The following is a 12,181-nucleotide window of genomic DNA, read 5'->3' as shown; positions in this document are numbered from 1 at the left end:
CAATGTTTCCTTACTCTGGGCATATCCGCCTGTTCCAGCTCCCCTTCATCAAGATATTCCTGACAATGCTGTGACCCTTGTCCTTTTCCGAAGCCTGCACTCATGAATATTTTCCAGTTTGAAGCAAACGATCGCTGTCTAACAATTCACAATCTATTTTCTTCACTTGGTGTTGCAGTGGGAATGAAGCGGCAAGAGTAGGAGAGACAGTTAGGCAGCAAACCTTTGCCCACATTAATTTTCAGCATGGATGAAGAATATATTATTCTCCTTAATAAATCTGATGAATTCATGTTCAAGAGCACTTTTGGGTTTGTCCTCTGTTAGATTTTTCTTGCTCGATAAAAGGAATCGCTTAAAAATAAAGTAAAAATACGTAGACTATGGGCAAATTTTATGACCCGCATGGACAACATTTTATGACCCTACCCGGCTGGTGGGAATTTCCTGTCCCGATGAAGTCAATGGACCTTTGAATGGCTCACCGTATCTTCCGGCTTCACCCCCATGCCGAGAGAGCGCTGTACAATTCCACTCTATATTTTTAATGATGGGAGAGGAAGGGGGTGATATTTTAAAGGCTGGTGAAATCTGACTGTTTTTAAAAAAATTTGTTCATGGGCCATGACCATAGCTGGCAAAGTTAGCATTTATTGCCCATTGCCCTTTAGAAGGTGGTAGCAAGCCTTCTTGAATAGCTGGAGTACCTGTGGCGGAGGTACATCTACAGTGCTATTAGAGAAGGGGTAAAGAAGTAAATAAACCTGATTAATGTGTGCCCATTCCTGGACTATTTTCTGCTCGATGTTTGAAACTAGTTCCAATTTGGATTTTTTGCACGCACCAACAAACAGGTGCGTGACGTTATTCATTATTCAAAGACAGCCTATTAGCTGCAACTAGGGCATTAGTGACTATCTAGGACTTGCTAGATGTCATAGATAGTTTCACTCAATGGGATGGTGACTTTCTCAATTAATTGTACTTTATGAACAGCTTTTACCATGTGTTTTAACTCCGAAATGTTAATGTTTACACAAATGCTATTCAATTGGTAAATCACTTCTATGTTGGGGGGAAAACATTGCTTTTGCATTTTTACTCAAAAGAAATAGTCCTAATAAGCTGGCACATATTGAGCCCTCAACCTTAGCTGGAAATTCTGCTGCAGTCATTAAGACGAGTACTGGCCTTCATTAATCGAGGGATTGAGTTTAGGAGTCGGGAGATAATGCTGCAGCTTTATAGGACCCTGGTTAGACCCCACTTGGAGTACTGCGCGCAGTTCTGGTCACCTCATTACAGGAAAGATGTTGAAGCCATTGAAAGGGTGCAGAGGAGATTTACAAGGATGTTGCCTGGATTGGGGGGCATGCCTTATGAGGATAGGTTGAGGGAGCTTGGTCTCTTCTCCCTGGAGAGACGAAGGATGAGAGGTGACCTGATAGAGGTTTACAAGATGTTGAGAGGTCTGGATAGGGTAGACTCTCAGAGGCTATTTCCAAGGGCTGAAATGGTTGCTACGAGAGGACACAGGTTTAAGGTGCTGGGGGGTAGGTACAGAGGAGATGTCAGGGGTAAGTTTTTCACTCAGAGGGTGGTGGGTGAGTGGAATCGGCTGACGTCGGTGGTGGTGGAGGCAAACTCGTTGGGGTCTTTTAAGAGACTTCTGGATGAGTACATGGGATTTAATGGGATTGAGGGCTATAGATAGGCCTAGAGGTGGGGATGTGATCGGCGCAACCTGTGGGCCGAAGGGCCTGTTTGTGCTGTGGCTTTCTATGTTCTATGTTCTAAACATATATTTTTTAAAATTGCAATGCACAGAGGGACGACCACACTCCAGTCCTCCAATTCAGTTATACTTCCATATCCTCTAGCCATCTCCAACTCAGGTGATGTGCTCGCATGTCTTGTCTGGGGCTTCTGGTGGGTGAGCAGAGGTGTGCCAAAGTTGATTAACAAGAGGTTGAAGGGGTTATCAGGGGGTAGGCAGGAATGCGGGGTTGAGGTTACGATCAGATCAGCCATGATCTTATTGAATGGCAGAACAGGTTGGAGGGGCCGAGTGGCCTACTCTCCTGCTCCTAATTCGCATGTTCGTCTGACTACAACGATGGACTTGTGGTATAGAAAAGCTGGACGGGAGGATAGGGAAAATTGAGGAGGCCAATCCTTTCTATTATTCCAAGGCACTTTGTTATAGGAGTAAAACTGACAAATTGAATGTGGGGCAGCTTTCTAAACTAAAATCATAGAATCCCTACAGTATAGAAAGAGGTCATTCAGCCCACCGAGTCTGTACCGACCACAATCCCATCCAGGCCCTATTCCCGTAATCCCACACATTTACCGTGCTAATCCCCCTGACACTAGGGTCAATTTAGCATGGCCAATCCACCTTTGGCCAGTCCATCTTTGGACTGTGGGAGGAAACTGGAGCACGTGGAGGAAACCCACACAGACATGGGGAGAAAGTGTAAACTCCCCACAGACACTAACCCGAAGCTGGAATTGAACCCGGGCCCCTGGCGCTGAGGCAGCAGTGCTAACCACTGTGCCACTGGGCCGCCCTTGCTGACTGCCTTGACTATATTTGCTCGGTTACCAACCTTTAGATGGGCTAAGTTGAATCTTTGAAGCTTCTGATCAGTCTGGTCTCCCAACCAAACAAAGTGAAGACATAAATTAGGCTCCAAATCACCTGAATTTCCCTGACTTCTAAAGCTTCATAACCCTTACTTTCTCAGAACTACTTCGCAACATTACCCGGTTTGACATAAAGGCTGGAATTTTACCGGCCCGCTCACCATAGCAATCAGAGCGGGCGAGGAGCGCAAGGTTCCCTGACCTCGGGCAGAATTTTACAGTTTTAGGACAAGCGAGGCCTTAAAATCCTGCCCAAAAGGTAGAATGTTGAAGCTTGCTGATTGAAGGGTTGGGTTCGGCAGATGTAGCGGAACTCTTTGAGTTTGGAGATGAACACAAACCAGTTCTCTTCAGTGGTTGATAATTCAGCCATCTGATGGTACCTCGGGTATGGCAGATTCCTTTTTAGAATGTATTTGCCCATTACGATGGAGCTGTGATTACTGACCCCTGCCTGTAGTGATGAGAAAATTAACGTTGCCCATGCATGGAAGGTTTGACAAATGAGAATTTAAATATTATATATAAATTATAAATATTAGGTTCAGAAAAACCAACACAAATCTATTGAAGGACTTCAAAGCCCCACTTGACAATGAATCACTCACTGTTCTGCAGTAAATTGTCTATTGACTGTAGAACTATAGGATTTACTTCATTCATTTGCATTTTTGTTCAGCCATGAATGTGTGTTGTCATTAACACTGCATTTTCGAACACTGCATTGCTGTAGTTTAGGGCATAACTTTTGTATCGAAAGAATTGAATGCAATGTGATTTTAGGCTAATTTTCACCTTTGTATCCTATTGATCTGGATTTCTTTTTAAAAGCAAAGCAGATAATGCTGGAAATATTCAGCAGGTCTTAGCAACATTGTGGGGAGAGAAACAGAGTTGGGTGGTATTTTCTAGCCGTCCACGCCGGCGGGATTTTCCAGTCCCGCCGCAGTGAACGAAGATTTGGCTGAGCGCCAAATTCTCCGTCCTCACTTGCAGCGGTGGCGGGGCCTGAATGGCTGGAAAATTCCGGCCTTGGTGTTTCAGATGGATGACCTTTCAATTGTAAAAGATTCTGAGCAAAGGGTGAGTGTGGACATGGACAAAGGGAAGATGTGTGACAAGATGGAAGACAAGGAGAGTTAGTCTTCCAGGGCTAAAAGGGAATGGTGATGGGGCAAGAAGAGAATCAAAGAAACAGAAGATGTCCTAGGGCTGGCATGTCACTATCTGAAAGCAATAAATAAGAAAAAAGCCTAACATGCAAAGAGAAGAAAAGGGAATGAAGGCAGAGATTATGGTCTGAAATTGTTGAACTCAATGTTGAACTCAATGTTGACATTGAGTTCAACATTTTCAAATCATAATCTCTGCCCCTATTTTGTTGCCTATTGTTTGCATGTTTCAGTTTTTCCTCTTAATTTTGCTTTCAGACAACAGCACATCAATGCAAGGCACATCTTTTGTTTCTATTCTTGCCCCATCACCATTCCTTTTTGACCCTGAAAGTCTCTTCTGTCATTCAATCTCTGTTATCTTCCATGTAGCTATCACGGACCTTCCCTTTGTATTTGTCCCACCCACTTCTTGCACAAAACCTATGTCCAGAAGGTCATCCATTTGAAACACCAACTTTCCTTCACTCTCCAGGGATTGTCAGGACCTGCTGAATACTTCTAGCATTTCCTGTTTTCATTTCAGATTTCTAGCATCTTTTCTTTATTTTTCAATTAGAGTTTATTTTCGAATTGGTGTAATGTTTTCTGTAACTCTGTGGTATTATTTTGTGTCTTAAATGTAGTGCATTGTATATTGTCTGAATAATGGGCGAGCTTAACACTGTTTCAAAAAAAACTTTGACCGGCTTTATGAGTTATTTTAGTCACTGGCTGAGCATAAACATCAAAATATAAACTCGCAGGACTGCCGCGGATACAGTGAGCGAAATTAGTTGGATCAAGAATGTGGGAGGTCTAATGATGACAAATATTTTTTTTCTTTTACATAGAAGCATTTTTTGCACTGGCTACTGTACACTTCAGCCCAGAAATGGAATGTGTTCTGTACCTACAGGTCTGTACTCTAGTCAACTAAACACAAATAAATTACTTTTTATAACTATTTCCGTGGTGCTTTTGTTTTTTTTAATGCAGACATTGACTTCTGCTTTTGGAATTTATGCGGGGAAAAGAAAGAAATTGCATTTATTTAATGCCTTTCACAATGACCTAAATGTTTTATGATGTAGGGTCCGTTCATTCCTTAGAATAGACGAAGACGGCACTGGTACGATGAATTTCTTTTATTGAACAGAACTTGAAGTTAAATCATTACAAATGTGAAAAGAAAAAGAAAAACTGGAGAGAGAGAGAGAGACTGGCTTCTTCTGCTAGTCCTGTACTATCAAAACAGAACTCAAAAAGAAAACTGAACTGAACTGCAAACATACAGCTGAAACTACAAGATATGTAATTCGTTATCTTGTTATCAAAATTGTTTGGCACATGCTGTCTCTGACTTGGAGAAACCAGCCTTGCAGATGAAAAACTTTGTTTGGCTTCTGAAAAGCCCGTTTTGCTGACATGATACTTTTCAAAAATGCAGTCAATTAGCTAACCCAGCATGCCATCTGAGTCTTAAAATGTAGTCAAATGTTAGTTCATTTTTTAAGCTTAGCATTTAAATGTAATTGCATAGGCAGCAATATCTTAAAATGAAGTCTTTGCGTAAATGAAACAAACCACACTCAGGATCCCTCAACAACAGATAATGCACTTTTGAAGTGTTATTGTTGAAATGTAGGAAACATTCACAGCAAAGTTTCATAAACAGCCATGTGATGATGATCAGGTAAATTGATCAATTATATGAGGTAACACAGATAAGGCCAATCTTCCAAAGTTTGGCAGTGGCCTGTAACATTTACAGTAAACAAACCAGCCTTATGTCACCGCATTACAAAGGAAGGTGAGTGTTATGCATGCTACGATAGATTTTTAAAAAATCATAGAATTCCTACAATGCAGAAGGAGGCCGTTCGACCCATTGAGTTTGCACTGACAACAATCCCACCCCAGGCCCTATCCCTGCAACCCCACACATTTACCCCGCTAATCCCTCTAACCTACACATCACAGGACGGAAAGCCAAAGGAGAACAATAGTGCTTCTGGATCAATGTCTACTTCAGCTAATACCAGTGGTCTGTCGCCAATGAAAACTACAAACCAGTCATTGAATGCATCCAAGGTGTGTCACCTAGCAAGACACCAGGGAAAATAAAAACGCCTAAATCTTCTAAATGTTCCTGAGTGCAAGGGACACCATCAAAAGGTGGTGATCGTTACATTCCCGTCCGTAATGCAGCACAAATGGAGGTTGCACATTTCTTAATCTTTAAAGAAAATGACCAAGAAAATGAATCTCCAACCAAGAGTTTCAGACTGTGGGAGGAAACCGGAGCACCCGGAGGAAACCCACACAGACATGGAGAGAATGTGCAGACTTCACACAGACAGTGACTCAAGCTGGGAATTGAACCCATGTCCCTGGCACTGTGAGGCAGCAGTGATTTGATTTGATTTGATTTATTATTGTCACACGTATTAGCATACAGTGAAAAGTATTGTTTCTTGCGTGCTATACAGACAAAGCATACCGTTCATAGAGAAGGAAAGGAGAGAGTACAGAATGTAGTGTTACAGTCATAGCTAGGGTGTAGAGAAAGATCAACTTAACGCAAGGTAAGTCCATTCCAAAGTCTGATGGCAGCAGGGAAGAAACTGTTCTTGAGTCAGCTGGTACATGACCTCAGACTTTTGTATTTTTTTCCCGGTGGAAGAGAGAATGTCCGGGCTTGCGTGGGGTCCTTAATTATGCTGGCTGCTTTGCTGAGGCAGTGGGAAGTGTAGACAGAGTCAGTGGATGGGAGGCTGGTTTGCGTGATGAATTGGGCTTCATGCACGATGTTTTGTAGTTCCTTGCAATCTTGGACAGAGCAGGAGCCATTCCAAGCTATGATACAACCAGAAAGAATGCTTTCTATGGTGTATCTGTAAAAGTTGGTGAGAGTCATAGCTGGCATGCCAAATTTCTTTAGTCTTCTGAGAAAGTAGAGGTGTTGGTGGGCTTTCTTAACTATAGTGTCAGCATGGGGGGACCAGGACAGGTTGTTGGTGATCTGGACACCTAAAAACTTGAAGTTCTCGACCACTTCTACTTAGTTCCTGTTGATATAGAGAGGGGCATGTTCTCCTTTATGCTTCCTGAAGTCGATGACGATCTCCTTCATTTTGTTGACATTGAGGGAGAGATTATTGTTGCCGCACCAGTTCACCAGATTCTCTATCTCATTCCTGTACTCTGTCTCATCATTGTTTGAGATGCGACCCACTACGGTTGTGTCGTTAGCAAATTTGAAAATCGAATTGGGAGGGAATTTGGCCACATAGTCATAGGTGTATAAGTAGTATAGTATGCGGTTGAGAACACAGCCTTGTTGAGAATGATCGTGGAGGAGGTGTTGTTGCCTATCCTTACTGATTGTGTTCTGTGAGTTAGGAAGTTCAGGGTCCAGTCGCAGAGGGAGGTGCCGAGGCCCAGGCCACGGAATTTGGAGATGGGTTCGTGGGAAGATTGGTGTTGAAGGCCAAGCTGTAGTCAATAAATAGGAATGCTAACCACTCTGCCACCGTACCGCTGAGCTTTCACCATTCACTCTTGCTGAGAGCTTGCAGAGGAACTTTGCGACACATAGGAGGATTTCTGAGAGAGCTTGTTAAGGTTTCATTGACATTTGAGCAACAGTTATTCTGGAACTTCTCTCAGGATTCATTTGCTATTTTTATTTATTCATGGGACATGGGCGTCGCTGGCTGGCCAGCATTTATTGCCCATCCTTAGTTGCCCGAGGGCAGTTGAGAGTCAATCACATTGCTGCTGCTCTGGAGTCACATGTAGGTTAGAGCGGGTAAGAATGGCAGATTTCTTTCCCTAAAGAGCATGAGTGAACCAGATTAGTTTTTTTGACAATCGACAATGGTTTCATGGTCATCAGTAGATTCTTAATTCAAGATTTTTTTTATTGAATTCAAATTCCATCATCTGCCGTGGCGAGATTCAAACCCGGGTCCCCAGAACATCAGCTGAGTTTCTGGATTAATAGTCTAACAATAATACCACTAGGTCATCATCTCCTCCTAATGTTACAAATTCTTTAATATGAAATCAGCATTGCTGATAAGGACATCATTTATTGCCCATCCCTAATTGCCCTAGACAATGCGATGATAAGCCGCCGCCTTGAACCACTGCAGTCCATGAAGGGTATGGACAGGGTGAGTAGGAAACAACTGTTCACCTTGGTTAAGGGACAATCACGAGGGGGCATAGTTTTAGGGTAAGGGGCAGGAGATTCAGAAGGGATTTAAAAATGTTTTCACTCAGATGGTGGGGGAAGCTGGAATGCACTGCCTGGTAGTGGAGGTACAACCTTTAAAAAATATTTCAGTGAACTCTTGAAATTTCATAACATTCAATGATGTGGGGCAAGTGCGGAAAAATGGGAATTGCGCGCCTTTAGTCGTAGCTATTGGCCGGAATTAATGTGGGCAAGGGTACAACAATGGAAATCTCCATTGACCTTGGGTGGGAATTTCTGGTCTCACCCAAGCAAGGCCATAAAATCCTGCCCAATGTCGGTGCAGACTCGGTGGGCCGAAGAGCCTTTTTCTGCACTGTATGTCTCTACGACTGTCATAATGGGGTGTAGATGCATCCACTGTGCTGTTAGGAAGTTAGTTCCAGGGTTTTGACCCAGTGACAGTGAAGGAACAGCGATATATTTCCAAATCAGGATGGTGAGTGACTCGGAGGAGAACCTCCATGCGGTGGTATTCTCAGGTATCTTTTTGTCTACCCAGGTATCTGCTTCCCTTGTCATTCTAGATGGTAGGTGCCACGGATTTGGAAGTGTAGCAGCCTGTGACCGCTTGAGTAAAATCGAATCATTGAAAAGAAACCATCTGCAGACAAACATCAGGGCAGAAATATGAGCACAGCAAGATGACATAAAAACGGACATAGAAATTGGCCTAAAAGCAAGGTATGCTGGGATTACCTCAATCAAAACAGTCTGCCTGGAGACAGGCCTTTTGCGAGATTTGAGCTTAGACAATTGAAAACCAAAGATGCACCAGGACACATTGGCATGTGGAAAAGGACAGTTATACATTTCCTGAGAAACAAATCACCACTATATACACGGAACAGACATGTATCAGTAAAACAAAAGATTCGATGCATATTAGAAGCTGAAACTAGACATCTCGGTATGTAGCACACACACGTACAAAGGGTCCACCATTGAAACATCAATATCACCCATTGAAACCCATCAACAATGATGTGAAACTAATCAGACCTAAGCACTTATAGGACTCAGAAGCACATCAGGACACGGCAGCAACAAGAGCAGCTCGCCTTCAGACCAGAGAAAGAGAGAGAGAGACTTGAGAGTTCAATGTACTGACGGAATCACGAGGATCCGCGGTAATATACAAATTTCTAAATGATCGATTAGCTGGAGAGAGAGAGAATTGTTAAAGTTGTAAAATTGAAGTCTTTTACTGTTTGGAATAAAGTTGCGACTTGGTTATTTACTATTAGTTTGTGTGCGTAGTCTTTTTGCCTGATAATATGCAGAGGTGTTTGAGTGAAATCCATTATACACAGTGCTGGTTGAGTGAGTCCGCAGGATATTAGAGATACCCCGGACAACAGAAGGTGTTGCTGAAGGAGGCTTGGCAAGTTGCTGCAATGCATCTTCTATGTAAAATACACACCAATTTGCCAAATTTTAATCCCTTAAGTTTCTTCAATACTTTTTCTCTGCTGATATTAATTTCCTCACCCTCTTTAGCCCATAGTTTTCCGTCTATTTCTAGTATGAAAGTTGTGTCTTCTGCTGTGAAGACAGGCAAAAATATATTTGTTCAATGCCCCTGTTAATTTCTCCTGCTTACGTTAGCTATTCTCTTCCTCTTTGTATCTTTTCAAAGCTCTTTCACTCTGTTTTAATATTTCCGGTTTGCTCACTCTCTCATTCTATTTATTTCTTTATTTTAATTGACTTTTTGCTGGTTTCCTTAACTTGTTACAGTATTTTGCAACATTGTAATCCTCCAACATTGCAACATGGTAAATCCCGCCTTGGACTGTAGGGGCAATGGGAGGAGGAGCAGCAGCAGATAAGGACAGGAGAATGAGGTGGATTCCCACTCCCTGTCCACAGGACATCTCTCCTCTACTGGACTTCATAAACCAGTGCTTCCAATCCTCTGTCCGAGAACCTGTGCATCCTCCCACCCATTGACTCGGTCTACATGTCCCGCTGCCTCGGAAAAGCAGCTAGCATTATCAAGGACCCCATGAACCCCATACATACTCTCTTCCACCTTCTTCCGTCATGAAAAAGGTACAAAAATCTGAGATCACGAACAAACTGTCCTGGTTCCTCCACGCTGACATTGTAGTTAAGAAAGCCCACCAACGCCTCCACTTTCTCAGGAGGCTAAGGAAATTCAGCATGTCCACTATGATTCTCACCAATTTTTACAGATGCACCAGAGAAAGCATTCTTTCTGGTTGTATCTCATTCTTTCTGGTTGTATGGCTCCTGCTCTAACCAAGACCACAAGAAGCTACAAAGGGTTGTGAATGAAGCCCACTCTATCACACAAACCAGCCTCCCAAACATTGACTCGGTTTACATTTCCCGCTGCCTCGGAAAAGCAGCCAGCATAATCAAGGAACCCACGCACCCCAGGCATACTCTCTTCCACCTTCTTCCATTGGGAAAAAGATACAAAAGTCTGAGGTTATGTACCAATCAACTCAAGAACAGCTTCTTCCCTGCTGCCATCAGACTTTTGAAAGGTCCTATCATACCCTATCTGTAACTGCAAGGCTATATTCTGCACCCATCCCTTTGCTTTTCCCCTATGTACTTTGCGAACGGTAGGTTTTGCCTGTATAGCGCGCAACAAACTATACTTTTCACTGTATCCCAGCACATGTGACAATAAATCAAATCAATCAATCATTTGGTCAGAGCTAATTTGAGACCTGCCATTGTATATCAGCCTGTGTGCTCCACACCTTCAGGAGACACATCTGCATGAAAGCTGTATGTATTGTTCCACAACATCTAACCTAATTCTAATCAATGTGCTAAACCATCAGATGTCTGTTTGAGTTCCTCCAGCCAAATTCAAATCATAGTAATCCACAATTAGCCTCATAGTTGAGGACTAAGACTGGATTTTATTTTGTAAGCACAGTTACAGTCTATTTTCACCCTTTCATCAAAATAAATCCCATCACCTTTCATTCAGACCAGAACGCAGTTATCCCAACTATGCACATTTTGTTTAATATTCAATCTTGGTGTTAATAGGTAATGTGATCATTCCATTCTGAGAAACCTGCTTTGGAGACGTATGTTGCTTAGTTATAAATCTCTCGGTTAATATGTAATGCAATCTTCTTCAGTTCTGTGCTCGAAGGCAGGTCTGACCCATAGTGCCGTGATCTTCACTGTAGGTCAGGCAAGGAGGCAGGTCCTGGATCCTGTACTGTTGGTACAATCTGATCCAAACTAGCCGTCCATTCAAGTGAGCCAACCAGTGCCCCCAACGAGTCCCAGTTGCTGTGGCAACATAAGAACATAAGAACTAGGAGCAGGAGTAGGCCATCTGGCCCCTCGAGCCTGCTCCACCATTCAATAAGATCATGGCTGATCTTTTAGTGGACTCAGCTCCACTTACCCAACCACTCACCATAACCCTTAATTCCTTTACTGTTCAAAAATTTATCTATCCTTGCCTTAAAAACATTCAATGAGGTAGCCTCAGCTGCTTCACTGGGCAGGGAATTCCATAGATTCACAACCCTTTGTGTGAAGAAGTTCCTCCTGAACTCAGTCCTAAATTTGCTCTCCCTTATTTTGAGGCTATGCCTCCTAGTTCTAGCTTCACCCGCCACTGGAAACAACTTCCCTGCTTCTATCTTATCTATTCCCTTCATAATCTTATATATTTCTATAAGATCTTCCCTCATTCTTCTGAATTCCAATGAGTATAGCCCCAGTCTACTCAGTCTCTCCTCATAAGCCAATCCTCTCAACTCCAGAGTCAACCTAGTGAATCTCCTCTGCACCCCCTCCAGTGCCAGTACACTACATACACTGTTACGTGAATGGTGTAGACTGTGGCTAGTGATGGTAGAGGCTCCAATTTTCTTTCCATCACATGGTTGACCAGGCATCTTACCTGGCATTGGCATATGTTGGAAGGATCTACAATTTGGTGCTCAACCTTATTGTTATGAACGCACCTTCTTTAATATATGTAATAGCCCTATGCTACGATCATCGTCTGAAAGTCTCCACTTTTAGCAAACACATTTAATGTATATGAATGTCCTTTTGTTTACATAAAACACTGTAGATGCTGGAAATTTAAAACAAAAGGAGAAAA

At 42.7% G+C, this 12,181-nt stretch overlaps 1 protein-coding gene across 1 annotated transcript in view; it reads left to right on the top strand.

Annotated features, from left to right (window-relative positions):
- Positions 1-8,698, top strand: part of LOC144504125 (transcription factor CP2-like protein 1) — a 60,257-nt gene extending 51,559 nt beyond the window's left edge. Inside the window, exons 15-17 of the mRNA XM_078229301.1 lie at positions 4,655-4,719; positions 5,449-5,496; positions 8,567-8,698. Coding sequence (XP_078085427.1) covers positions 4,655-4,719; positions 5,449-5,496; positions 8,567-8,698 — 245 coding nt within the window. The remainder of the gene's footprint in view (positions 1-4,654; positions 4,720-5,448; positions 5,497-8,566) is intronic.
- The last annotated feature ends 3,483 nt before the right edge of the window (positions 8,699-12,181 follow it).

This window comes from Mustelus asterias, chromosome 14 (genome assembly GCF_964213995.1).
Source record: "Mustelus asterias chromosome 14, sMusAst1.hap1.1, whole genome shotgun sequence".
Classification (NCBI taxonomy): Eukaryota; Metazoa; Chordata; class Chondrichthyes; order Carcharhiniformes; family Triakidae; genus Mustelus; species Mustelus asterias.
The sequence above is the reverse complement of the archived record's forward strand: the minus strand, read 5'-3'. Positions and strand labels throughout refer to the sequence as shown.